A 26012-nucleotide genomic window follows, 5' to 3' on the forward strand; every position below is an offset into this window, starting at 1 on the left:
GTTTTGATCAAATTTGAACTTCGTTTTGGGGGATATTTTGGTGTATGATGGGGTCATCAAATTGTTAATATGAAAATAGCAACCCAGAATTTAAAGAAAAAATTAGGCAGAAATAGACCAGGTCTACAGTAATAGAGTAAAGCATCAAAGAATCTTTAAGGGAGGTTAAAAACAAAACAAAACAAAAAGCATTGGTCGCCTCTGCCTTTGTGATCCTGAGACCAGAACTGTACACAGTGTGTTTTTATGGCACCGTCGCTAGACAACCAGAGGCTGGCACTGAGGTTCAGCCCCAACACGGGCCTCTCAGATGCCTTGATAGGCGTCAGTATCACTCTGGTTCCTTTAGAGAGCGATCCGGAAAGAGGAGTGGGGAGAGTGGCTTTGCGGTTGTTGGGGCATGGCCCTCTAGATGGGCAGCAGTGCTAGCTGACAGCTTATCAGGAATCCCTACATCTGTGTCTGTTAAATTGATTGTTCTTCATGGAGGTAAGAAAAGCTGGTCTGGAGCTGCTGAATGTTGTGTTAATTCTGCTGTTTGCTTATAGTTGAATAAAAATAAAAACCCTGATTGAAAAATCATCATCATAATTTTTCAGCTGTCACTACTTATTCATTGTCAGACCTTACCCATCATCTATTCTGAAGAAAGGCAAGAGAAATAAAATAATTTTATAATGGATGTGTCAAAATGATGAATTTTGCTGCAACAGAAGGGACCAGGCACTGTGGCTCACTCCTGTAATCCCAACACTTTGGGAGGCCAAGGCGGGCAGATCACCAGTTCAGGAGATCTGGACCATCCTGGCTAACATGGTGAAAACCCACCTCTACTAAAAATACAAACAATTAGCCTAGTGTGGTGGCGGGCGCCTGTAGTCCCAGCTACTCGGGAGGCTGAGGCAGGAGAATGATTTGAACCTGGGAGGCTGAGGTTGCAGTGAGCCGAGATCGCACCACTGCACCCCAGCCTGGGCAACAGAGTGAGACTCCATCTCAAAAAAAAAGCTACAGGAACGTCGTAACGACCAGTGAGTGACCAAGGATGTCTCAAGATAAATTCTATTGAATGATGGGGTTTTGGATTCCAAAGAAAAAAGCAAACCCCACAGGCTTTGGTGGCTGACGGCTCTCAGTCTGAATCTCAGCACCATACCAGGAAATGCGCTGAAGACAACAATGTGCATAGAGAATAGCCTTGTTAGAAAGAGTAGATGAGTCAAGGCTGAGATGTGCTCAGGACAGTGCTCAGTAAATCCTAGTTATGTGACCTTGGACAAATTATTTAACCTCTGGAGGCTCCCATCTCCTTATTCATAAGAGGAGGTTAATAGGCACTTTTCAGAGTTCAGAAACAAATGAGATAGATTCTGGGAACAGGGAAAACGTGGCTCCCCGGTTCCCCATTCCAACTCTGAGTTATTTGCCTCTTTTGGGCCAAACAGCTTTTCAGACACACAGACCCCTTTGTAGTAGAGGGTTCAAGCTCGGCTGAGTGTTGATACTGGGCTTTCAACCCAGTGTGCTGGACCAGAACCTGGGCCAGGACCCCTAAGGACAGTGTGTCCTGGGATGAGCCTAAAGCTCAGACATCTGCGGGTGTAAGTCCCGGGAAACTAAACAGAGATGTTTAAAGACTTCAGATGATGTCCATGTTCCACTATGCCAGACTTACCTTTCTTCCAAATTTGAGAACCATTTTTTCAGCATTTATGTGGTCCAGAAAATTAGGATGAGACTTTCTTCTTCGATAATCTTCTTCAGTGAATGGAACCTCAGAATCCTCCTATTATAAGAAAGAAAGAAAAGGTACAGACTTGGTGAATTAGAGATACGTATGACTTCTAAGACTAAAGATATGTTCCTTTAAGTTCAAATAAAGTTTTAAACTACAGTTTATTTTTTTATTTTTGAGACAGGGTCCCGCTGTGTTGCCCAGGCTAGTCTTGAACTCTCGGGCTCAAGCAATCCTCCTTCCTCGGCATTCCAAAGTGCTGGGATTATAGGCATAAGCCACCGAGTCTGGTCATACTGCTTATTTTATTTTATTTTAATTTTAATTTTTATTTTATTTGAGATGGAGTCTTGCTTTGTTGCCCAGGCTGGAGTGCAGTGGCTCACTGCAACCTCCACCTCCCAGGTTCAAGTGATTCTCCTGCCTCAGCCTCCGAGTAGCTGAGATTACAGGTGCCTGCCACCACACCTGGCTAATTTTTGTTTTTTTGAGACAGAGTCTCGCTCTGTCACCCAGGCTGGAGTGCAGTGGCACGATCTTGGCTCACTGCAAGCTCTGCCTTCCGGGTTCACGCCATTCTCCTGCCTCAGCTTCCCAAGTAGCTGGGACTACAGGCGTCCGCCACCATGCCCGGCTAATTTTTTGTATTTTTAGTAGAGACAGGGTTTCACAGTGTTAGCCAGGATGGTCTCAATCTCCTGCCCTTGTGATCCGCCCGCCTCGTCCTCCCAAAGTGCTGGCATTACAGGTGTGAGCCACCACACCCAACCATACCACTTATTTGAATAGTGATTTACTCTTCTTTTTTTTTTGAGACGGAGTCTCGCTCTGTCACCCAGGCTGGAGTGCAGTGGCCGGATCTCAGCTCACTGCAAGCTCCGCCTCCCGGGTTCACGCCATTCTCCTGCCTCAGCCTCCCGTGTAGCTGGGACTACAGGCGCCCGCCACCTCGCCCGGCTAGTTTTTTGTATTTTTTAGTAGAGACGGGGTTTCACCGTGTTAACCAGGATGGTCTCGATCTCCCGACCTCATGATCGGCCCGTCTCGGCCTCCCAAAGTGCTGGGATTACAGGCTTGAGCCACCGCGCCCGGCCTGATTTACTCTTCTTAAAAATGCTTTAGGAGGCCAGGCGTGGTGACTCACGCCTGTAATCCCAGCACTTTGGGAGGCCAAGGCGGGTGGATCACCTGACATCTGGAGTTTGAGATCAGCCTGGCTAACATGATGAAACACTGTCTCTACTAAAAATACAAAAATTAGCCAGGTGTGGTGGCAGGGGCCTGTAATCCCAGCTACTTAGGAGGCTGAGGCAGGAGAATTGCTTGAACCCAGGAGGCGGAAGTTGTAGTGAGCCGAAATCGCGCCACTGCACTCCAGCCTGGGGGACAAGAGCAAGACTTCATCTCAAAAAAAAAAAAAAAAAAGAAAGAAAGAAAGAAAAGAAAAAGAAAAAAAAAACGCTTTAGGAGACAAATTTTATAATTTAAATTCAATCTAAACAAAATTAAAAACTAAAAGTCTTTCACAAAGATGGTATCAGGTTGCCACTGAGATTCCATAAAGGTATTAATATTAAATATATATTTTTTTGTTAGAGACAGGGCCTTGCTCTCTTGCCCAGGTTGGAGTACAGTGGCCTGATCATAGCTTACTGCAGCCTTGAAATCCTGGGTTCAAGTGATCCTCCTGCCTTAGCCTCCTGAGTAGCTGGGACTATATAGGCACGCACCACCATGCCAGCTGATTTATTTTGAGTTTTGTAGAAACGGAGTCTCCGATTGTTACCCAGGCTGGTCTCCACCTCCTGGCTTTAAGCAATCCTCCCGCCTTGGCCTCGCAAAATGGTGGGATTACAGGCATGAGCTACCTCGCCCCAGCCTGTAGTTTTTTTTTTTTTTTTTTAACCTAAATTGTTTTTTCTTTTTTCTCTTTGCCAAACTGGCCCTCCCCAAAATAAATAACATGTTAAAAAGAACATTGCATGTGCAGGTCGCTGGCTCAGGCTTTAAAAACTGGTTTCACTGGCTAAGATTAAGTACACCCTGGGAATGAGGCATGAAAAATATTTCTTGACAGTTCACTGACCTGTACCTCATATTCAGTCTCTCCCCCATCCTGTGCAGTCCCATAGAGGGAAGCAACCAAAATAACTACATTAAAACCTACTGGAATCAGAAGAAAAAATTGAGAGCCATGCAACAGTGTGATTTGGTAAAAATCCTTCCAAATTCGGAGATCCTTGTTGGAGCAGGGTTTCAGGGTTTTAAAAATATAGTGTTCAATATGGAACCTTTCAATCACAACACATTGGTCTAAGTTAAATAACCCATCCAAAGTTTTGAGCCCAGAGCTTACAAGGAAACAGCTGAAGAGGCAGGAGAAACACACAATGAAAACCCTACTGAGGCTAGGTGAGGTGGCTCACGCCTGTAATCCCAGCACTTTGGGAGGCTGAGGTGGGTGGATCACTTGAGGCCAGGAGTTCAACCTGGCCTCAAGAGCCTGGACAACATGGTGAAACCCCGTCTCTACTAAAAATACATAAATTAGCTGGGCATGGTGGTGGGTGCCTGTAATCCCAGCACTTTGGGAGGCTGAGGTGGGTGGATCACTTGAGGCCAGGAGTTCAAGACCAGCCTGGACAACATGGCGTAACCCCATCTCTACTAAAAATACATAAATTAGCTGGGCATGGTGGCGGGTGCCTGTAATCCCAGCTACTCGGGAGAATGAGGCAGGAGAATCACTTGAACCTGGGAGGCCGAGGCTGCAGTGAGCTGAGATTGTGCAACTGCACTCCAGTCTGGGTGACACAGCAAAAATCCTTTCCAAAACAAAACAAAACAAAACAAAAAAATACCCTACAGAGGTAGGAGTACGATTGCTCCTGAGAAAATGACTGGAGCCAAGCTGGGAAGTGGTAGGGGATGTGGTAGGTGATAGCCATTTATCAGGGTTTCTGAACCATGCTAAGGAGTTTCAATTCATTCCAATAGCAACAGAAGGCTATGGAAGGGTTTTAAGCCTTTTTTTTAGACAAGATCTCACTCTGTTGTCCAGGGTGGGGCGCTGTGGCACAATCGCAGCTCACTGCAGCCTCAACCTCCTGGGAACAGCTGAGCCCACCTAGACTCCTGAGTGGCTGGGACTACAGACGCTTGCCACCATGCCAGGCTAATCAAAAACATTTTTTTTTGTAGAGGTGGGCTCTCATTGTGATGCCTAGACTGGTCTCAAACTCCTGGTCTCAAGCAATCCTCCTGCCTTGGTCTCCCAAAGTGCTGGAATTACAGGCTTGAGCCACGAAGCCCAGTTGAGTTTTACGCTTTTAAAGCAGGACGGCAACATGATCTGAATTTATTTAATTTAATATTTTGACACATATTTTAATATATCATAGCGCATATATTTGGGGTACATGTAATATTCCAATACATGTATTTCTTTCTTTTAGCCACCTGGTTTGCTATTGATTGATACATGTATTTTTAACTTGACATATCACCCTTGTACAGATTCTGGAGGTACCTGTGATATTCTGACGCATGTTTTTACTGATATATCAGAGTTGTGAATGACATTTCAACAAGATGGCTGAGGCAGTGCTGTGGAGGATGGATTGGAGGGCACAAAGGTAGGCCACAGCTGCACAACCATTTGAGTAGTTCAAGAAGCTAAAGGCTGAGGCTGGCTAGAAAGTTGCCATAGATACAAAGAGAATGAAATGTGTGTATGATACATTTCGGATGATGAATGAACAGAATTTACCAGTGAGTTGGCTGGTGGGAGGAGGGGAGTGAGGCTAGAGCAACTGAGATGCTAGGAGATGTCCTTGGGGAAAAGCTGTGAGAATGAGTTGTTGAGGGGAAGATCCACTTCAATTCTGTGTACATAGTAGATACCTAGTGAATACATACTGCACAATTAACTGTCCTCGTAAACAGGTCTAGTGGCCTACACGTACAGTTGCCAGGTAGAACACAGGACACCCAACTAAATTTGAATTTCAGATAAATGACTAATTTTTTAGTACAAGCATGTCTTCAATATTGCACAGGGTATAGGTATGCTAAAAAATTATTCACTGTCTATCTGAAATTCAGCTCTAACTCAGTGTCCTGTATTTTCACTTGCCAGCTCAAGTCTGGAAACAGTGTAGTCAGCTTTGCCTTCAGGATAAATTGAGTCCTGGCTCCTCTGCAGCCCTGGCTCACATGGCGTGCTGGGCCAGCTTGCCTAACCCACCCTCCTGCTCCCTGTGACTGGCCCAACACCCCTCTTCTGGATTTGCCCTACCCTTTGTCCCCACGGCTGCCAGGGAAATGGTCACATTCCATGAGGTGAACCACAAGAGAACCACAGGTTGGATGGCCAATCTCTTCCCTGACATTCTGAGAATGTGACTGAGAGAAAAGGAAGATCAATCTCTCTCTGGCCAGTGGCACTGGAGCCCATAAACTCCAACCAGAGGGGGCCGCAGGTTCCGGGCTGTCATTCCTCGATTCCTGGTTGGGACAGAGATCTGTTTGTGTATGACGCACCTTTGCGACCAGTTGCTGGGCTGTGTTCCCTTTAGTCCTTAAATTTCACTTGTTACAAACACAACAAATAAAGTGTATTTTGAACCCAAACCTTTAATATGGGTTTTAGTTCCTCCCAACTGTTTGCATCCTTTGCCTTTCCAGTAAAGGGCGAGTGGCTGACCTTTCCTTTAGCAGGGGTTGCAGCTGTGATCCTTTCATTGTTACATTATAAATCGATGGCGGTCAGCATTTCTGGAAACTCAGCCTGCCTTACTACTATCTTGTTATAATTACTAAGGTCATTTAGAGGCTTCCTCTTTCTAGGAGGTAGAGAACACAGTCTACAGAGCAATCTCCCCTGTCCTTTATTAGACCAACGGGCGAATCTGTCATCTTGTAACACTCTAACACCCTGTTGGATTCTCTTTCTTTCTTTCTTTTCTTTTCTTTATTTTTTATTTAATTATTTTTTTGAGATGGAGTCTCACTCTGTCTCCAGGCTGGAGTGCAGTGGCGCGATCCTGGCTCACTGCAACCTCCACCTCCTTGCTTCAAGCAATTTTCCTGCCTCAGCCTCCTGAGTATCTGGGATTAAAGGCATGCGCCACCACACCCAGCTAATTTTTTTGGTACTTTTAGTGAAGATGGGGTTTCGCCATGTTGGCCAGGCTAGTTGTGAACTCCTGGCCTCAGGTGATCCGCCTGCCTTGGCTTCCTAACGTGCTAGGATTACAGGCATGAGCCACGGTGCCCGGCCTGGATTCTCTTTTTAATTGGTCATTGTGTTTGATTGCCCACGTGGATCACTTGGTGGACTCTGTTCCTACCTGGTTATTATGTGTGACAATCAGAGCCCATCGGCCCTTGTTCTGGAATATTTGGTTGAATCAGGGTCACCTCTGGGTTATATCTCCTTACTCACACATACAGAAACAAGCACATAGCTAGACTTTAAAAATGAACAGGTTCTAAGGGAAAAACCAACCCCAATATATATTAAGATTGTCCTATTATTAAAATTAATACATTAATTATTAATTCATTAATTAATTTAATTAAATGAATCTAGCAAATTAATTTAATTAATTTATTAAATTAATTAATAATAAATTAATATTTACCCTTCATTTGTAACAAAACTGATTTTTGCGCAGTTTTTATCCATTTGGATGCTTTTGGCTACAAGCGACAGAAAACCAAACTCAAAAAGACCTACACACTGGGAAAATCATCTCCCATAAGTAGTGTTCCTGAGTAGGGTGGCTCCAGGGACCACGGGCTGGCCTGCCTCTGCTGTTTTTTTTCTTTGTTTTTCTTTTTTTCCAAAAGTTTATTTTTAAATGTACAATAGGCTCCAAGACAACACTTCATTCCAGCTACAGGTGGCAAAAGATGTGATGCAGGGAATCCAGATGTTCAAATACACATGGATGGAATCAAGGGTCACCATCTCCTCAGGCACAAGGAACAGCTTACTGCTCGCCAGATTTCTTTTTCAAAATATTAATTTTTTATTTTTTCAGATGGTGTCTTGCTGTGTTGCTCAGGCTGGTCTTGAACTCTGGGGCTCAAATGATCCTCCCCTCTTAGCCTCCCAATGTGCTAGAATTACAGGTGTGGGCCACCACGCCCAGCCAATTGCCAGATTTCTTAATTCCACCTGTGGCAAGGGGTCCCTTCCCCATGGCCTTTGCTTTTAGCCCCTCAAATTTCTTCTGCTCCTCTTTTTATTTCTGCTTGAAAGCCTTATCTTCGGCCGTGCTTGGTGGTTCACACTTGCAATCCCAGTACTTTGTGAGGCCAAGGCAGGTGGGTTAACTGAACCCAGAAATTTGAGACCAGCCTGGGCAACATGGCAAAACCCTATCGCTACAAAAACATTTAAAAAATTAGCTGGGCATGGTGGCAGGTGCCTGTAATCCCAGCTAATCAGGAGGCTAAGGCCAGAGAATCACTTGAGCCCAGGACGTGGATGTTGCAGTGAGCTGAGCTGAGGTTGCACCACTGCGCTCCAATCTGGGGCACACTCAAAAAAAAAGAAAAATAAAGAAAGAAAAAGAGAAAGAAAGCCTTGTTTTCTTCATCCTCCATGCATCTTCTTGGCCTGTTACTTGGGCTGTTTCAGGGACTTTTTTTTTTTTTTTTTTTGGGATGGAGTTTCCCTCTGTCACCCAGGCTGGAATGCAGTGGCATGATCTCGGCTCACTGCAAGCTCCGCCTCCCAGGTTCATGCTGTTGTCCTGCCTCAGCCTCCCGAGTAGCTGGGACTACAGGCACCCACCACCACGCCTGGCTAATTTTTTTTTTTTTTTGTATTTTGGTAGAGACAGGGTTTCACCGTGTTAGCCAGGATGGTCTCGACCTCCTGACCTCATGATCCGCCTGCCTCGGCCTCCCAAAGTGCTGGGATTACAGGTGTGAGCCACTGCCCCTGGCCGTTTTAGGGACTTTTTCTTGCCACCTTTGTGGCTGGACATGGCGCCTACCACACCTTCCCCAGACCCTGCCACTGGAAACTGGCTCTGCTTTGCTGATGCCTTCTGAGCGCTGCCTCCTGTATGTGGCCTTTCTTTTCAGGATCATAGCAAGACTAGTAGCAGCAGTCTAAGCTTCACATCCAGACGTGACAATATCCACAGAGAAAGAAAGCCCGTGTCTTCCTTGAAGTCTCTCCTAATCAGGGATGAGCCCTTCCTGGGAGTCTCCTGGCCATCCTTCCTCTGTGCCAGAGACTAAACCAGACTGATTTCCTGGACGCAGTTATACTACATATTCTGGGCTCCTCAGCTATGGGCTGAGGTTTAGTCAAAGAAATTTGCAGAAGTGATGAGCATCTCTTCCAAGCCTGGTTCGTAAAGCTTCCCATGCGTAATTTTTTGTGTTTCTCCCCCCTCCACAGGCCTGATGCAGGTGTGCACAACAGCCCCAGAGGTCATTCTGGAAGGTGTTGGAACCATCCAACAGAAGGAGCCTGGATCTTGAATTAGAGTTGGGAGAAGACTGACTTGATCATTAGGAACACCTGTTTTACATTTTACCTGAGCAAGCTATACACTTCCTCCATGTGTAAGCCACCCTACATTTTGGGGAGTAGGATTGTTACATCCCACATCCCAAAATTGGATTGCATGCCCACCCCGTAGCCAATCATTGGCAAGAAGAATGGGACCATCATGGCTAGTTTGCATCCATCAGGATTTTCCCGTGGAATGTGGATAGAGTCTCCCTTCTCTGGATCTCATGGGCAGTGTGGACACTTGAACTTAACAAGTCATGGCTCTGCTGGCAAGGAAGACAGTGGGGTGGCTTCATGACAGGGAGCCAGCAGCATCTACAACAATCTAATATTCACTTTTCTGAGTTACATTATGGAGGCATGGCTTTTCACAAACTCAACTGATTTCAATTAAGCATAATGTATTCGTCAGGATCCTCGTGGGAAAGAAACAGCATATTCAACGTTGGGTAATTTCAGGAGAGTTTAATAATAGGACTATTGACGAAGATGTGGGCAGGGTGTAGGGAAACCACATCACCTGGAGCCGGGAACAGGGTGCTCTGTACTAATCCTAAATCCAAATGTGTTGAGTGGGCAGGCGACGATTAGAGCCCAGGGACAGGAGGTTGCCCAGCAGGCGCAGTGGCTTGAGTTCAGAGACTCAGGCTACCCACAGCAACTCTGAAGAAGGGAGCTAGGGGAATAAGTGATCTGACCTCATTCTTCTCCATTCCGCCATCCTCCCACTGGTGAGCCCCACTGGCCAAACCCAGCTGGGAGCAGAGGAGAAGGTTGCTTGCTGATCTAGACTACAAGTTTGGAGCAGGGTGGAGAAGAGCAGAGAGTAGCTCTGGAGGGGCAGATGAGAAACACCCAACAGACAGAATCACTTTGGTGATGCTCGCCTTCTCACAGCGTGGCCGATGGGGGCCCTTTTCGTCCGCTCAGGCCTACTCAGGACATCTCCAAAAAGATCTTGGCTCTGTAGCATCAACAATAGGTTCCAGCCTATCCCAGTTTTCACTGGCCCAAGACACAGAATCAACTCCCTACCAATTCCAGAGTCCTGGAGTTCCTTCTACTGGAAAACAGATAATACAATTTGTGTATTGGGGGTGCTCAGAAGGGTTGCTGGTGGGACATTTTTCATAGTGACAGAGCTTATCTTTTATAAGGTCATCAGCTGACAAATATTTTTTTCCAACCTATTATGTTAGTGACTCTTTCTTTACTTAGAACTGGTTTCCTTGGCTGTTAAGACTTCCTGTGTAGCTGGGGGTGGTGGCTCACGCCTGTAATCCCAGCACTTTGGGTGGCTGAAGTGCACAGATCACCTGAGGTCGGGAGTTTGAGACCAGCCTAGCCAACATGGCGAAACCCCATCTCTACTTAAAATGCAAAAAATTAGCCAGGAGTGGTGGCACGCGCCTGTAATCCCAGCTACTTGGGAGGCTGAGGCAGGAGAATCACTTGAACTTGGGAGGTGGAGGCTGCAGTGAACCAAGATCATGCCACTGTACTTTAGCCTGGGTGACATAGCAAGACTATCTCAAAAAAAAAAAAAAAAAAAAAAAAAAAAAGTACTGCAAGGACAAGGAAGACCTAAGAAAGTACCAGGAGTCAGGGCCTGGCACAGTGGCTGACGTCTGTAACCCCAGCACTTTGGGAGGCAAAGGCAGGTGGATCACCTGAGGTCAGGAGTTGGAGACCAGCCTGACCAACATGGTGAAAACCCATCTCTACTAAAAATACAACAATTAGCTGGACGTGGTGGTGGGCACCTATAATCCCAGCCACTCAGGAGGCTGAGGCAAGAGAATTACTTGACACCGGGAGGCAGAGGTTGCAGTGAGCTGAGATCGCGCCATTGTACTCCAGCCTGAACGACAGAGTAAGACTTCATCTCAAAAAATAAATAAACAAATAAAAATAAAAAAGAAAGAAAGAAAGTAAGTACCAGGAGTCCTTGCAGCTCACCTTTCTTCTTCCCATCCCAAGTCTATCTTATAGGGATTACGATTTAGAGTCCATGATTAGAACTCTCTTTTCAAAAGCCAACCCTGGTCAATCTGGCAGAGGAAACCTTTCTTTGGAGGTCTCTGTGTTATAGACTTCGTCTCTAAAAACAAAACAACAAAACGAAACAAAAAAGACTTCCTGTGACGATGACAAGGAGACAGAAGCAGACAAAAGCAGAGAGGAAAGTGGGAGACTTTACCGAGCTCCCCATGGCTCCCAGTCCTTGACGCCCAGTGGCATCTCTGACTGTGGGTTTTGTAAGATATTGTTTACGCTAACACGTCTTCTTTCTGATTAAGAAAGCTGGATTCTGTTGCTTGCAAGCAAAAGTCTTACTCAGCTTACTCTGACTTCAAACGGATGCCACATCTTCTGCCACGCCCCCTTCAATTAGACTTGTTGGGGATAAACTTGTTTGTTTTGCATAACCAGTCCTGTTATATCGAAACCCTCACTGACTTCCTCATCCTCCTGGATTATTTAGAAGCAAATCTTAAACACAAATATTATTTATTACTTCATTAATTCTATCGCAGCTAGATTTGTCAATTAAAATCATATTTAGCAGTATCTGGTCTTGTTTGAGGAATCCTCCATAAATTCTATAATTTTTCCTTTTTTTTTTTTGAGACAGGGCCTCTCTCTGTCGCCCAGGCTGGAGCACTGTGGTGCGATCTCTGCTCACTGCAACCTCTGCCTCCCATGTTCAAGCAATTCTTCCACCTCAGCCTCCTGAGTAGCTGGGACTACAGGTGTGTGCCACCATACCCAGCTACCCAGCTAATTTTTGTATTTTTTGGTAGACATGGGGTTTCACCATGTTGACCAGGCTGCTGTTGAACTCCTGACCTCAAGTAATCTGCCTGCCTTGGTCTTCCAAAGTGTTGGGATTGTAGGCGTGAGCCACTGTGCTGGGCCTAATTTTTCTTTAAAAAAATTAAAGTTTTTGCTTTTTAATTTTAGTTATGTAATCCAACTGGAATTGACTTTGTGTGTGTCATGAGGTAGAGAACTTTGGAAAGTGATGAAAGTGTTCTGTATCCTAATTGTTGTGGTGGTTGCACAACTGTGTGCAGTTGTTGAAACTCAGGACTATAAAAGGTTAACTTCACTGTATACAATACAGTAAATTTATTTATTTATTTGAGGCAGGGTCTCACTTTGTCACCCACGCTGTAGTGCAGCGGCGTGATCTCAGCTCACTGCAGGCTCGACCTCCCCAGCTTAAGCAATCCTCCCACCTCAGCCTCCTGAGTAGCTGAAACTACAGGTTCGCCACCACACCTGGTTAATTTTTGCAATTTTTGTAGAGATGTGGTTTCACCCTGTTACCCAGGCTGGTCTTGAACTCTTGAGCTCAAGCAGTCCTCCTGCCTCGGCCTCCCAAAGTGTTGGGATTATAGGTGTGCACCACTACCCCTGGCCTAGTACATTGATTACACCTTGATAAATCTTTTAAAACCATCATTTGTCATTGGGGAAATGCAAACTAAAACCACAGTGAGAGGATGAGTGCATGCCACAGGACAGGAGCTAACACAGGGGCCACTGCCCCATGTTTTCTTTGTGGAACCATCTCTTCCCCATTCTCAGTCCATTCAGTGTAGGGGGCTTACTAGAGAGTGAAGTCTACTCAGGGCAGAAAATAAACCATAAAAGAAAGAGAGAGAGTCAGTGAGCGTTGAGGACATTGTTGAATCCTCTGCGCCCAGCTGTTCCCGAAGTCTGCTATTGAACTTATTCATTATTTTGCTTACTTTGGTTGGGACAATCAGGACACTAGCACAGCGGTCAGCCAGTCCATTGACTCATAATTGTTTTATGGTGGACACCTAGCTGGACGCTCTGAGGAAAGGGATTATAACAGGAATAAAATGACCATGACCTGCTCTTTGAGGTGATGGCATCCAAAGTAGGTGAGTAAACTTTACAAGGAAAGAGCATGAAACCTGTGGTCCCTGCCCTCTGGGGGTTCTCAGTCCACCAGAGGAGAGACAGTGAAACAAATACATAGCATTTGATGCAATAAGTGTGATGAATCCCTAAATATCTCCTTGTTATATATAATATAGTCCATTGACCATATCATGCACTTTTTCACATTTAACATTTCTGAAATTAGAACATATCTGGGATCAATGGTTTATCATTGTAGTCAGTCGGGAAGCACTGGCAATGTTGCTGCCAGTGACTGTGACCTTGAACACACCGTTGCTATCGTTATCACTTCAACTTGAGTCAGGTGCTACTCCTGTTGATTTAATTGCCTTTTAAAAGAGTGTACCGTGATTCAGCACTGAAATGGAAAGGTACTGCATAGGCACAAGGCACGGGAACAGAGCAGCAAATGTCAATTTGACATTAGTCAAGAGAGTAAGCAATGTTGGAAGAATGTCTGTGGCTCATGTTTTCTTGCAACGTAATAACCACGTACTTTATAGGAAAGTCCTACAAATAAATGATGTGATTCAAATAAATGACGTGAGTTGTGTGGAAAAAGACAGAATGTGGTGTGATTCAGAGATGGACTCTGAATATGAGGAAGTTTTGGGAATACTATAATCACTATATTTACTTACATTTTCTTTTGCTTTTCATTTATTTTATTTATAAATAAAATTTATTTATTTATTATTCACTCTGTTGCCCAGGCTGGAGGGCAGTGGCATGATCTTGGCTCACTGCAACCTCCGCCTCCCCGGTTTAAGCGATTCTCCTGCCTCAGCCTCCCGAGTAGCTGGGATTACAGGTGCCCGGCACTATGCCTGGCTAATTTTTGTATTTTTAGTCAGGACAGGGTTTCGCCATGTTGGCCAGGCTGGTCTCGAACTCCTGACCTCAGGTGATCCACCTACCTTGGCCTCCCAAAGTGCTGGGATTACAGGTGTGAGCCACCGCCCCGGCCTATATTTTCTTTTTAATGTATGCACAAGAATGTACATGACAAAAAATATGGTCTAAGTAAGTCTAAAAGAGACCTTTTTCAGTGTGTTTAAAACACAAAGCAGAAGTGATAAGCAAGCTTTGCTATAGTTTCATGGGCAGCATATTTTTCTTTCTTAGAGGCATATAAAACGATGAAATCCCTTAGAATTGAATGTGCTTAGAGTCAATGAACTCTGTTGGGTGCTTATCGTGGGATAGGATTCAGGAGTGTGAGAATACACAACTCGCTGTAGGAAGTTCCCTCCGCACACAGATTACAAGGTGTTAAGGGTGAAATGTTACCCAAAGGAAAGCTAACGTTCTACTTACAGGGTCCAGGGCTTTGGATCGCGCCCAAGTCATCACTGTGGATAGTAAAATAAATACCTTTCGCTTTTCAAAGTGGCTGACTTCTTCATTGAGTGCTGTGGGGTCAAAAAACAGAATGGTTATTTGGACCCATGCACAATTTGGTTTCTAAATCACATGTACTATTAGTCACCAGTAGGAGCCACTTAACACCAGGGTGCTATTACCTCGGATGCTTCGCTGACCTGTTCCCATCATCATTCTTCAAATTCCTCCTCCTTCTCGCCACCTGTATCTGAAATGCGGATCCTCGCAGGGTGTTCACAACCAAGCATTTCAGCCTCATCAGTGCTCTCCACTGCAGCCCTTTCTCTCCACTATGCTCATCAGTTGCTTGATCCCTTCCAAGCTGAGCTCAAAATTGTGGCCCCTTCCTGTTTTCTGGCCTCTGGCCGTGGGCTTTTACTTTTTGGGAGGGTTGGTGACAGTAAGGATCATAGGATCATAGCTGACATGAATTAGAACAAGTCATGGGCTTTGTTGAATTTCCCCCACTGTGAGATAGGTATTCTGGGTTACAGGTGTGGAAACCGAGGCACAGTTTGCCCAGGATCATAGAGGGAAGTGATGGGGCAGAGAGTCCAATCCAGGCTGTCTGGCTGCCAGGCCCGTGCTGTCCCCACCATGCCACCTAGCCAGCTGCCCAAAAAGGGAGCAGGCTGGGGATGGGGCAGCAGAGGCCCCACATCAGAAGGGCCTCTTAGGAGTTCCCATAAGGCAATCCTGTTCAGTGAAAGCCATCGTGGAAGGAAGTAATTCAGGGTGTGCCCGCCCTTCCCACTCCACCCCGGGGCTGTGGGCTGTAGTGGAGAGCACCGATAAGGCAGAAGCGTTTGGTTATCAACAACTTGTAGGGATTCATATTTAGGATAGAGGTAGAGGGAAAGGTGAGCATTTTATTTCCAAAGGGTTTGTTGCTTTGCAAAAAGGCTCTCTACACAGTTAAGCATTGAATCTCCTTGAATGTATTTGGCTAAAGGATTCCATTAACATATTCTTCATGATGTATAATTTTCAAGAAACATATTGAAGCTGCAAAGTGAGGTCTAATTAAACTGTCAGAGGGGCTAAGTGGTGCAGGTGCCATGGTATGATTCTAGTATCATGAGGTGATTCCCTAAATAAGCAACAAAATGAAATGCTGATATCCTGGATCTAATAAATGTATGGATTTCTACCCTAAAACAAGAAAGTGTTATTGAATTAAGTCTAAGAACACTATGATCATGTATTATTCCAAACTTTAAGTGTTACTTTTGTTTCTATTTTTAGTCTAATAACAAAAATTCTCTCTTCAATTTAATTTTGCTCTTTTAACCTTTCTGCTCTGCTGAGCTTCAGTTTGGCCTATTTTGTGAATACTCGGCACACTTTGAGGTCCTCTAACTGGGTTATTCTTTTTTATTTATGATATTTATAATAGGTCTAGAATGATCTGCTTGTTCCCTTTGAACACATCCTTCGTCTATATGCAAATATTTTCTCTCCTTTCTAATAATGTATTCCTTTCTCTTCTGTCATCCTGCCTTCCTTCCATAGTATCTGCAAAAGGATAGGAGAATTCTAAGACATTTAAAAATAATTTAATAAAACATTGTTAAATATAATATATAGCCGGGTGTGGTGTTTCACGCCTGTAATCCCAGCACTGTTGGAGGCCAAGGATTGCTTGAGCCCAGAAGGTGGAGACCAGCCCAGGCAACATGTCTAGACCTCGTCTCTACAAAAAGTTTTTAAAAAATAGTTGGATGCACACCTGTAATTCTAGCTACTCAGGAGGCTGAGGCAGGAGGATTGCTTGAGGCCAGGTGTTTGAGGCTGTAGTAAGCTATGATATACTACTGCACTCCAGCCTGGGTGACACAGCAAGATCCTATCTTTAAAAAAAACAAGAAAGAAAGGATTACATATCCATTGCGAGAAAAACAAAATCTAAGACTGTGCATTAGGTAAACCAACCCCTACCTCCCAGGTGACTCTGGTGACAGACTGAAGGATATCTGACTATACTTTCTTGCAGACACAAACAAACACTCTATATCTCAAAAAGGAAGTAATTCAGCTAAAAGTTTTCGTCTAAATAGAAAAGTAAAATTTTCTTGATTATTTGAACCTCTTTATTAGAAGAAAGCAGTAAAACACTCTACATTTTAAAGCTCATGAAAGGAAATGCAGTGTCAAAGCTTGAGAAAAGGTTACATTTCCTTGAGGGGTAGAAGGTGGTCCTAAGAAAGGCCGATGCCCATCTGTCACAGCAAGAAGTCAGTGGTTAATGTCTGAAATTCACAATCGAGAGGCACCTATGGAGGCATTTTGATGTATTAAATGAGGTTGCTTGGTTGGGCGCAGTGGCTTGCTCCTGTAATCCCAGCCCTCTGGGAGGCCAAGGCAGGTGGATCGCTTGAGGTCAGGAGTTCAAAACCAACCCGGACAACATGGCAAAACCCTGTCTCTACTAAAAATACAAAAGTTAGCTGGGCATGGTGGTACATGCCTGTAATCCTAGCTACTTGGGAGGCTGAGGCAGGACAATCACTTGAACCTGGGAGGTGGAGATTGCAGTGAGCTGAGACAGCGCCACTGCACGCCAGACTGGGTGACAGAGAAAGATCTTGTCTCAAAAAAAAAAAAAAAATGAGGTTGCTTTGGGGGAGCATGAATCACAAAAGTACCATCTTGCTAAACACCTCTTTGTTCTCTTAGACTTGAGGTCCTTACAGTTCATTACATTTTTCAAAGCAAGATGACAGAGCAAGATCCTGTCTCAAAAAAAAAAAAAAAAAAAAAAATGAGGTTGCTTTGGAGGAGATGAATCACAAAAGCACCACCTTGATAAACATCACTTCGTTCTCTTAGACTTGAGGTCCTTAGAATTCATTACATTGTTCAAAGCACTTTCATAATACAAGCATTCTCTACAAGCTTTCCCTGACCTTTGCCATCAGGGAACATTTGTTGAATTGAATCAAATATTTAGAGTTAGAAATAAGTCCTCCCCTCTTAAAGTCACATGCCCCTTATACATAACTTTCTTGTGAGCACATCCCTGTTTGTTAAGTTAAAGTTTCTCTCGGGTGCCTTGTCTCTTATGTCATGACTTGTACCTTGGGGTGCCTTTTCTTATCTGTCTTTGTATCTCCCCAGTACATTCAACCCCACCTCCTTAAGCAGTGCCTATGGAATGAGTCAGGTTGAATTTTAAAAGTTAAATGTTTTGGCCAGGCATCATGGCTCATGCCTGTAACTCCAGTGCTCTGGGAGGCTGAGGCTGGAAGATGGCTTGAGGCCATCCTCCAGGGGTTTGAGACCAGCCTGGACAACATAGCAAGTCCCCATCTCTACCAAAAAAATAAAAAATAAAAATTAGCTGGGTACGGTGGCAGAAGCCTGTAGTCCTAGCTCTCAGGAGGCTGAGGTGGGAGGATCTCTTGAGCCCAGAAGTTCGAGGCTATAGTGAGCTATGATCAGGTCACTGCACTTCAGCCTGGGTAATGTTTCATTTAAAAAAATACATTTATTTTATTTTATTCTTTCTGTAGAGACATGGTCTCGTCATGTTGTCCAGGCTGGTCTTGAACTCCTGGGCTCAATAATCCTCCCACCTCGGCCTCCCAAAGTATTAGGATTACAGGCATAAGCCACTATGCCGGCCTTCATTTTTTTGATAATTAAAAATATTCTATTCTTCAGAAGTATCTATTCATATTATTATCACGGATTTCATACTTTAGGTATGTCTCAGACCAGTTTTTCTATAGCCCTACTTTGCCTAGTGTTCCTAGATGACTATTAGGTGAAGTAAGCAGCACTACAATAGCATCTCTGGAGATAAAAGAGTACACCTCACTGACCAGAGACTGCCCAGATGGCTTCCTCCACTTGCTGTGAGCTCTCAGTGATGTTATAAATAATAACGTCGCACTCCAGCAGGCGCATGAGAAGGTCTTCTCGGGAGATGGCCTGAAAAACAAAATTGACAGTCATTTGCAGCAGGCAGCTAACAAGGTAACCTTAATATTTCGATGAAATGATAATTTTCAAAATAGGTATGCTACACCAAAGAGTCCCACAGGAAACGCTTGCAGGAGGATTTCTATTTAAAATGAAATTGTGACTCTCTTCTGTGTGTAGTTTTCAAGTAACAAAGAAGTTTATGAAAACAGCTTGGAACAGATGATTTAAAAATTGCATAATAATCTTAGGTACTATTTCTGCACGCTGTTTAAGCTCCAATTCAGAAGGGAAGAATTAGAACACACTGAAAGAAAATGAGTGAGGCATTTAAAACTAATTCAAACTCTATGCAAGATTATTTGAGCAATTAGATATCACGAATCACTCAGAAGTGCTGAGGAATGATGAATGTGGATTGTCTTAGAATTCTCAAGATGGATTTAATCTGCTCTCTTTCTAGATGTAAGGTATCTTATTACAGTTGACATCTGGGAATATTTTAAAAATACAGAAACTTTTAATGATTAAAAATGTAAAGTTTATACATTAAATAGAAGTAACTTTGCTGATCATTTTCGGTGCTTTTTTTTGTTAATTTGAGACACAGTTTCACTCTGTTGCCCAGGCTGGCATGCAGTGGCGTGATCTCAGCTCACTGCAACCTCCACCTCCCAGGTCCAAGTGGTTTCATACCTCAGCCTCCCAAGTAGCTGGGACTACAGGCACATGCCACCATGCCTGGGTTTTTGTTTTTTTGTTTTTTGTTTTTTTTTGTAGAGATGGGGTTTCACCATGTTGGCCAGGCTGGTCTCAAACTCCTGACCTCTGGTGATCCGCCCACCTTGGCCTCCCAAAATGTTGGGATTAGAGGTGTGAGTCATGGTGCCAGCCGGTGATCACTGTGTTTTAACTAGTCATTCCTTGCTGCATGAATACCAGTACACTTCCCAATAGTACAATACCTTGAGTACATTAAGAGAACAATAAAAAAAGCCTGCATTTCCAAACCAAGATTTGCATTATTTGTTATTCCCATTGTCCTGAACAGTAGCTTTTTTCCACAGTTCCTTGACCAACTGTATTAAAGTAGAACCTTTTAAACCAAGCTGAAGAACAAAGGCAAGCTGATGCGTTTCCTCAGGAAATGACAGTTCTGCTTTGGCAAGGTAATACATCCTTGTTAAATTCAACAGCATGCACTAGGTTGCTAGTTTCTCCAGTCCTGTTCCCTAGATCCTTTTGGATGAATCTGCATTAGTTTTCTAGGGCTGTTGTATCAAACTGCCACAAACTGCATGGCTTGAACAACCAAAGTCTCACTGTTCTGGAAGCTAAAAATCCAGGATCAAGGTGTTGTAGGGTTGGTTCCTTCTAAGGGCTGAGAGGGAGAGTCTGTCTCGTGCCTCTCCCCTAGCTTCTGCTGGTTTGCCGGCAATCTTTTCCTCATCTTGTACATGCATCACCCTGATCTCCGCCTTGATATTCACATGGTGTTCTACCTGTGTGCCATCTGTGTCTAAATTTCCCCTTCTTATAAGCTCACTGGTCATACTGGATGATAAGCCCACTTACATGACCTCCATTTATTTATTTAATTAATTTATTTATTTGAGACAGACTCTCGCTCTGTCGCCCAGGTTGGAGTGCAGTGGCACAATCTTAGCTTACTGCAACCTCCACCTCCTGGATTCAAGCAATTCTCCCTGCCTCAGCCTCCCGAGTAGCTGGGATTACAGGCACCCACTATTTTTGTATTTTTAGTAGAGACAGGGTTTCACAATGTTGGCCATGTTGATCTTGAACTCCTGACCTTGGGTCATCTGCCCGCTCGGCCTCCCAAAGTACTGGGATTACAGGCGTGAGTTACCATTCCTGGCTGATGACCTCCATTTAATTGGATGTCCTCTGCAAACACCCTATCTCCAAATATGGCCATATTCAGAAACACTGAGGGTTAGGATTTCAATATATCTCTTCAGGGTGTGGGAGAAACAACTCAACCCATACCACCAGCCATTCAATTCCTTCTCTGGACTGAATGTGCAAGAGGAGAGCCACTGGCAATCCTGAACAAAACATCCATTTTTACTTTACCAGTAGCATAACAGTGCGAAAGGACACTACCTTCCCAGTACACCTAGGATGCATCAAGATTCAGAAATAACACATGAAAGAAAAGAAGAAAACACTGGGAGAATACAAGGGCTCAAAGATGTGTATTCTAGATGTGGTCCCAGAGAAAGGAGCTACAGCATCTATGTTTCCAGCTTGTAAAAGCAGGTGCGAGTGGTGTCCATAGAAAAACATGCACACGCGTCAAATTATGGTTGGATCTATTTAAGACGAAACAGCCACATTTTCAAGAGAATGGTTGTCTTCACCCAATGTGGAGTGACTATTTTTGTGCATTCATTTGTTCACTCAACAAACATTTGTGGGCCCTGCTTTTGACTGTAGTAAAAAAGGCAAAAATGCATAATATATAGCTGCTGATACTAAGGAGCATTGTGTGTGTGTGTGTGTGCGCGTGTGTGTGTATGTGCTTTCTTGAGAAGATTTATACCAAATAATTGTGGTCTAATGTAGACAAGGACCCAACCAAGCACATATGAAGCCCTTGTACAAATGAGAAAAAAGGTGACCTGCTTGGTGAAAAAATTATAAGAAGGGGCCCAGGACAGCCAACATAACAGGCTGCTCTTCAGCCCCTACTCACTCCCTTAGCCAGGGACTCTTGCACAGTGTGCAACCTGCACAGCTAGCCCCAAATGTGGAAAGGGCTGTCATAGATAGAGGCACATTTGAGGTTCGATGGACTAAGAGAAAGACATGATTATGTCTCATAGGAGAAGATACTTGAGTTGGGCTGGAAGGATGAATACGAGCTCACCTGGCAGAGCCCGGAGTGCTCAGGGAATAGTAGGTGGCCTGTTGAGCCAGGTAGAGGCACCTTTCATAACCTGGACCAGGCCAACGGTTTCCATTCTCACCTCTCCCTCACCTTTTCTTTTCTTTTCTTTATTTTTGCTGGTCTTCTCTGTATCGTTCCAATTTCAGCATGTGTGCCGCTGAAACGAGCACTCTCCCTCACCTTTTCTGCCACCTTTGTGTCTTCTCCGTGGCTCCCCATAGCCCATGCTCTTTCTCTGCCACAGCCACCACATACTTTCCCAGGCATTCCCCCCTGCTTGGTGTTTCCTTCCTCCCTTACCTGTCTGGCAAGCTCCACTCAACCACGGAAGACCAGCCTCAGCCCTACCATCTCCAGTAGATCCCAACCTTCCAAGGGATGGCCATCTGCAGGACTTTGTGCTAATGGAGGCTCCAGGATCTCAAGATCAGAGCATAGGAGGCCTCGATCTGCTTGGCATGGAGCTATTTGAAGCTTCATTTGCCTGTCTTTCTAGATAAGACTGAGAACTCCTTAGGTGCGCCTTTCAGAGAGCTTTGGGTGATGCTCTGTGCCCACATTTACTGTCACAGAGTCCCTGCCAAGCCGTGAGCTCCACGCTCATCTGTGGATCCTTAGGGTACACAGGAAACATTTGCAGAATCAAATTCAGGTGAGTAGTGAGAGATGCTGGAGATCGGAACTAATGCACATGGCTATGAGAATGGAAAGGAGGGGCAGACTGGACACCTGACAAAGAGATGTGCTGAGGACCCCATGTCCAATAGGATTCAGGGTCAAGGGCAAGCGAAGAGCCCACAGCTCTCCGAGGGGTTCAGCTTTGATGGAAGGCAAGTGCACGATGAATGGGATAAAAGACACTGTTGTTGTCTACAAACTTCTGTTAGCTCTTCCTTTTCTCCAACAGAACCCCAATTTTGCTTCAGATACTCCTCAGCCTGCGGGAAATTAACTCCCTCTTCTGGCTTAAAGGATGAGCCTAATTGATCTAAGGGTAAGTGCCTGTCTCAGGAAAGGGACAATGACTCCATTCACGACAGTGAGACTCAAAGAGATGCTTGCCAGGGACTGCTGGCAATGTCCATCTTCCTTTTTTTGAGACTTTCTGGAAGTTTGCTTTGCCAGAGTGTCACTGTGTATGATGAACTAAGGCCCTGGACTGTTGCAGCCTTGCTGCCAGCCTGAAGATAAAGTCATCCCTCAAAGAGGGCAAAGCCCAGGAAGGGGCAGGAAGAGGAGCTGGAGCCTGTGGATCAGCTCTGAAGCTGGTTCCACTTCTGGGCCACCAGCTACATAAGCTGATGAATTTCCTTATTTATTAAGGCAGTTTGGGTCACCTCTGTTTTCTATGACATGCAGTCCAAGACAGCCCCAACTGATAGAGATAGCAAGGTCTTTAATACAAACCAGAGTACAAAGTCACACAAAGAGTGGTTTTGGGCTGGGCGCAGTGGCTCATGCCTGTAATCCCAGCACTTTGGGAGGTCAAGGTGGGCAGATCACCTAAGATCAGAAGTTCAAGACCAGCCTGGACAACATAGTGAAACCATGTCTCTACTAAAAATACAAAAAATTAGCCGGGTGTGGTGGCGCACGCCTGTAGTCCCAGCTACTCGGGAGGCTGAGGCAGGAGAATAGCTTGAACCCAGGAGGCGAAGGTTGCGGTAAGCCAAGATCGTGCCACTGCACTCCAGGCTGGGCAACAGAGCCAGACTCCATCTCAAAAAAAAAAAAAAAAGAGTGTTTTTGTGGGGGGTCTAATAAATATGATTTTGGATATGTTGATTTAGCAATGCCTGCAGGACAACTGGAGACTGGTCTAGGAGGCAGCTGGATTTGGAGGCTACAGACAGGTGAGAAAAGCATTAGCTATATGGGGAGCTGAAGCTATAGGGCTGGATAAAATTTAGGAAGGTCACCTTTGTAGGAAGGGAGGGAGCTCTGGGGAAAACTGCTTTTAAAGGGTAAAAAGAGGAAAAGGAGCCAGAGAAAGCAGCTGGGAAGAAGGGCTTGGGCACTTAGTCAGTGCAGAGCCGAGGCACAAGAAGGGAAGGCGAGTTTCTCTCCGGAAGCCAGGCTGCTGCTGTGAAGCCAGGTGAGCTAAGCCCTCGGGACTCAGGGGACTGCTGGTGACATTGGCCAGGGCACCTCCTGTGAAGTGTTGTGGGCAGGGCCGGCCAGCATTGGATAGACCAGTGAATGGTGGGGGTGAATGGGTGAGGCCTGCAAATGCGGGTGGTCTCCTGAAGTTCAGTGGTGGCAGGGGCCAGGGGCAGAGAAAGAGGCTGGTGGCCAGCAGGGAGGTCAAGTTAAGTGCTTTTTACCGTAGGAATGATTGAGCATATGTGTAGGTGTAGAGGAAGAAGCCAGTGGCAAGAAGAGAGAGAAGGGAGGTGAATGAGAAAGAATACCCAGAAGACAGAGGAAGGGGGTGAATGGGAAGGTCCTAAAGATATCTGGAGGGGATGCATCTGTCCATTCCACTAGTGTTTATTAAGGCCACTTTGTGGCAGTGGCTGTGTTAGGTGCCACAGATACATGGATAAACACGGGGATAAACAAGTCAGGGTCTCCATCCTCAAGGAGCTGACAGTCAATGTCCATGGACCCCACGATAGACAGGTGATAACAATGAGTGTGAAAACCATTATGATCTAGGCAGATAAAGGATGATATGGGAGCTCAAAAAAGAGCTCAGAATCCAAACTGGGAGTGAGAGAGAAGTAGGAATCATGAACAGCTTCCTGGAGGAAGTGACACAAGTCTTGAAGGATGAATAAGGTGGGTTGGGTTAAAAAAAAAAAAGAGAGAGAGAGAAGGCTGCTGCAGGGTACAGCATGTAGAAAGCTGTATGGTAGGCCAGAGAGTAGCAAGCAGGGTAAGGGAGGAGATGGCCCGGGAGAAGAAGGGGCCACTCCTTCTCAGACATTTAAATGTCTCAGGACTAGGACTGTGTTGAATTTGTTTTGTGGAGACAGCACTGTTTCCGGAGACAGCAATGGTATATTATTCCTGAGTGGCGCATTACCAAAGGATGGTTCTCTTAAAAAAATTATTTTCATAAATATAAAATAGAGACAGGAGCTTGCCATGTCGCCCAGGCTGGTCTCAAACCCCTGGCCTTAAGTGATCCTCCCTTCTCAGCCTCCCAAAGTGCTGGGATTACAGGCGTGAGCTGCACCCGGCCTATTTGTCCTTCACAGACAGCACCCATCATGGCACAGACTCATCTTGGATAATCCTGGGCAGAATATGCTGGAGAGAAGAATTGTATGAGTCTGAAAGTCCAAATTAGATCCATCCTTTCCCACACTATCTAATTTAAACTCTTTGCTTTGGCCCAAAATTGAAAGTGGGGTCAATGAGGTAAATCTCCATCACAGCAGAAAGCCATTCCCTCAACCTGGCCATGTCTGTGGAAGAGAGGGGAGGGGAGACAAACGGTAAAACAAGTTGTCAAGGCGTTGGAGCCGAAGGCGACTCTTCCCTCTGTCTACTCCTGGCCAGAGCCTCCGGGACTTACAGAGTACGTCTCCACCGCAAAGTCAGGCCGCGGGCTGGCAGGCTTGGACAGCGTGCCCACAATCTGGAATGTGCCTTCCTTCACTTTGGTTGAGGAAGCTTCCAGCGTAGTTGACTTATTTTCATCTTCCTCTTCCTCTTCCTCTGTAATTTCTTCAAGTGAAGCCCCAACTACACAGTTAGATAGAAACTGCAAGGAAACAGAAATTTCCCAAATGTTGTAAGAACAAATTAGAGTCAGGGAGCCAGTGAATGACGATTCTAGAAACTTACCTTTCCTGAGTGCTTGCTGGGCACCAGCAAGGCAAAGCAGATGCTTTGCACACTGTCATTTCATTTAAGTTGATTGAATTCCTGGAGGAGTGGGTACTGTTATAATTCCCCATTTTACAGGTGAGGGACTCAGGGTCAGAGAGCTTCATTAACTTGTTTCTGGATACTGCACTCCTCTAGCAGCAGGCAGAGCTGGGTCACAGGGATGACATTTGTGTTGTCCAACAGAAATGTAGAAATGTAATAGGAGCCACATAGGTTATTTTATTTTATTTATTTTTAAAGATGTGGTCTTGCTATGTTGCCTAGGTTGGTTTCAAACTCCTGGGGTCCTCCTGCCTCAGCCTCCTGAGTAGCTGGGACTACAGGCACTTACGTAGTTTTGAATTTTCTAGAAGCAACATTTTAAAAAGTGAAAACAAAGGGTAAAATTAATTTAAATGCTCTGAGGTCGGGCGCAGTGGCTCATGCCTGTAATCCCAGCACTTTGGGAGGCTGAGGCAGGTGGATCACATGAGGTCAGGAGTTCGAGACCAGCCTGGCCAACATAGTGAAAACTCATCTCTACTAAAAATACAAAAATTAGCCAGGTGTGGCGCCGCACACCTGTAGTCCCAGCTACTGAGGAGGCTGAGACAGGAGACTTGCTTGAACCTGGGAGAACTGCTCACTTGCAGTGAGCCGAGATTGTGCCACTGCACTCCAGCCTGGGCAACAGAGCAAGCTGACTCTGCCTTTAAAAAAAAATGAAATGCTGTGGTATTTAATGCAATATATCCAAA

The 26012-nt window shown here is 45.0% G+C and overlaps 1 protein-coding gene across 3 annotated transcripts in view; it reads right to left on the bottom strand.

The window, feature by feature from the left end:
- LOC105467660 (adenylate kinase 7) overlaps positions 1–26012 on the bottom strand; it is a 99824-nt gene that overhangs the window by 68153 nt on the left and 5659 nt on the right. For all 3 annotated transcript variants that reach the window (XM_071099637.1, XM_071099638.1, XM_071099636.1), the window contains exons 2-5: positions 24959–25147; positions 18422–18530; positions 14532–14626; positions 1676–1786 (exon numbers count right to left, since the gene is read on the bottom strand). In XM_071099637.1, the coding sequence (XP_070955738.1) occupies positions 1676–1786; positions 14532–14626; positions 18422–18530; positions 24959–25147 (504 nt within the window). The remainder of the gene's footprint in view (positions 1–1675; positions 1787–14531; positions 14627–18421; positions 18531–24958; positions 25148–26012) is intronic.

Source organism: Macaca nemestrina, chromosome 7, assembly GCF_043159975.1.
Source record: "Macaca nemestrina isolate mMacNem1 chromosome 7, mMacNem.hap1, whole genome shotgun sequence".
NCBI lineage: Eukaryota > Metazoa > Chordata > Mammalia > Primates > Cercopithecidae > Macaca > Macaca nemestrina.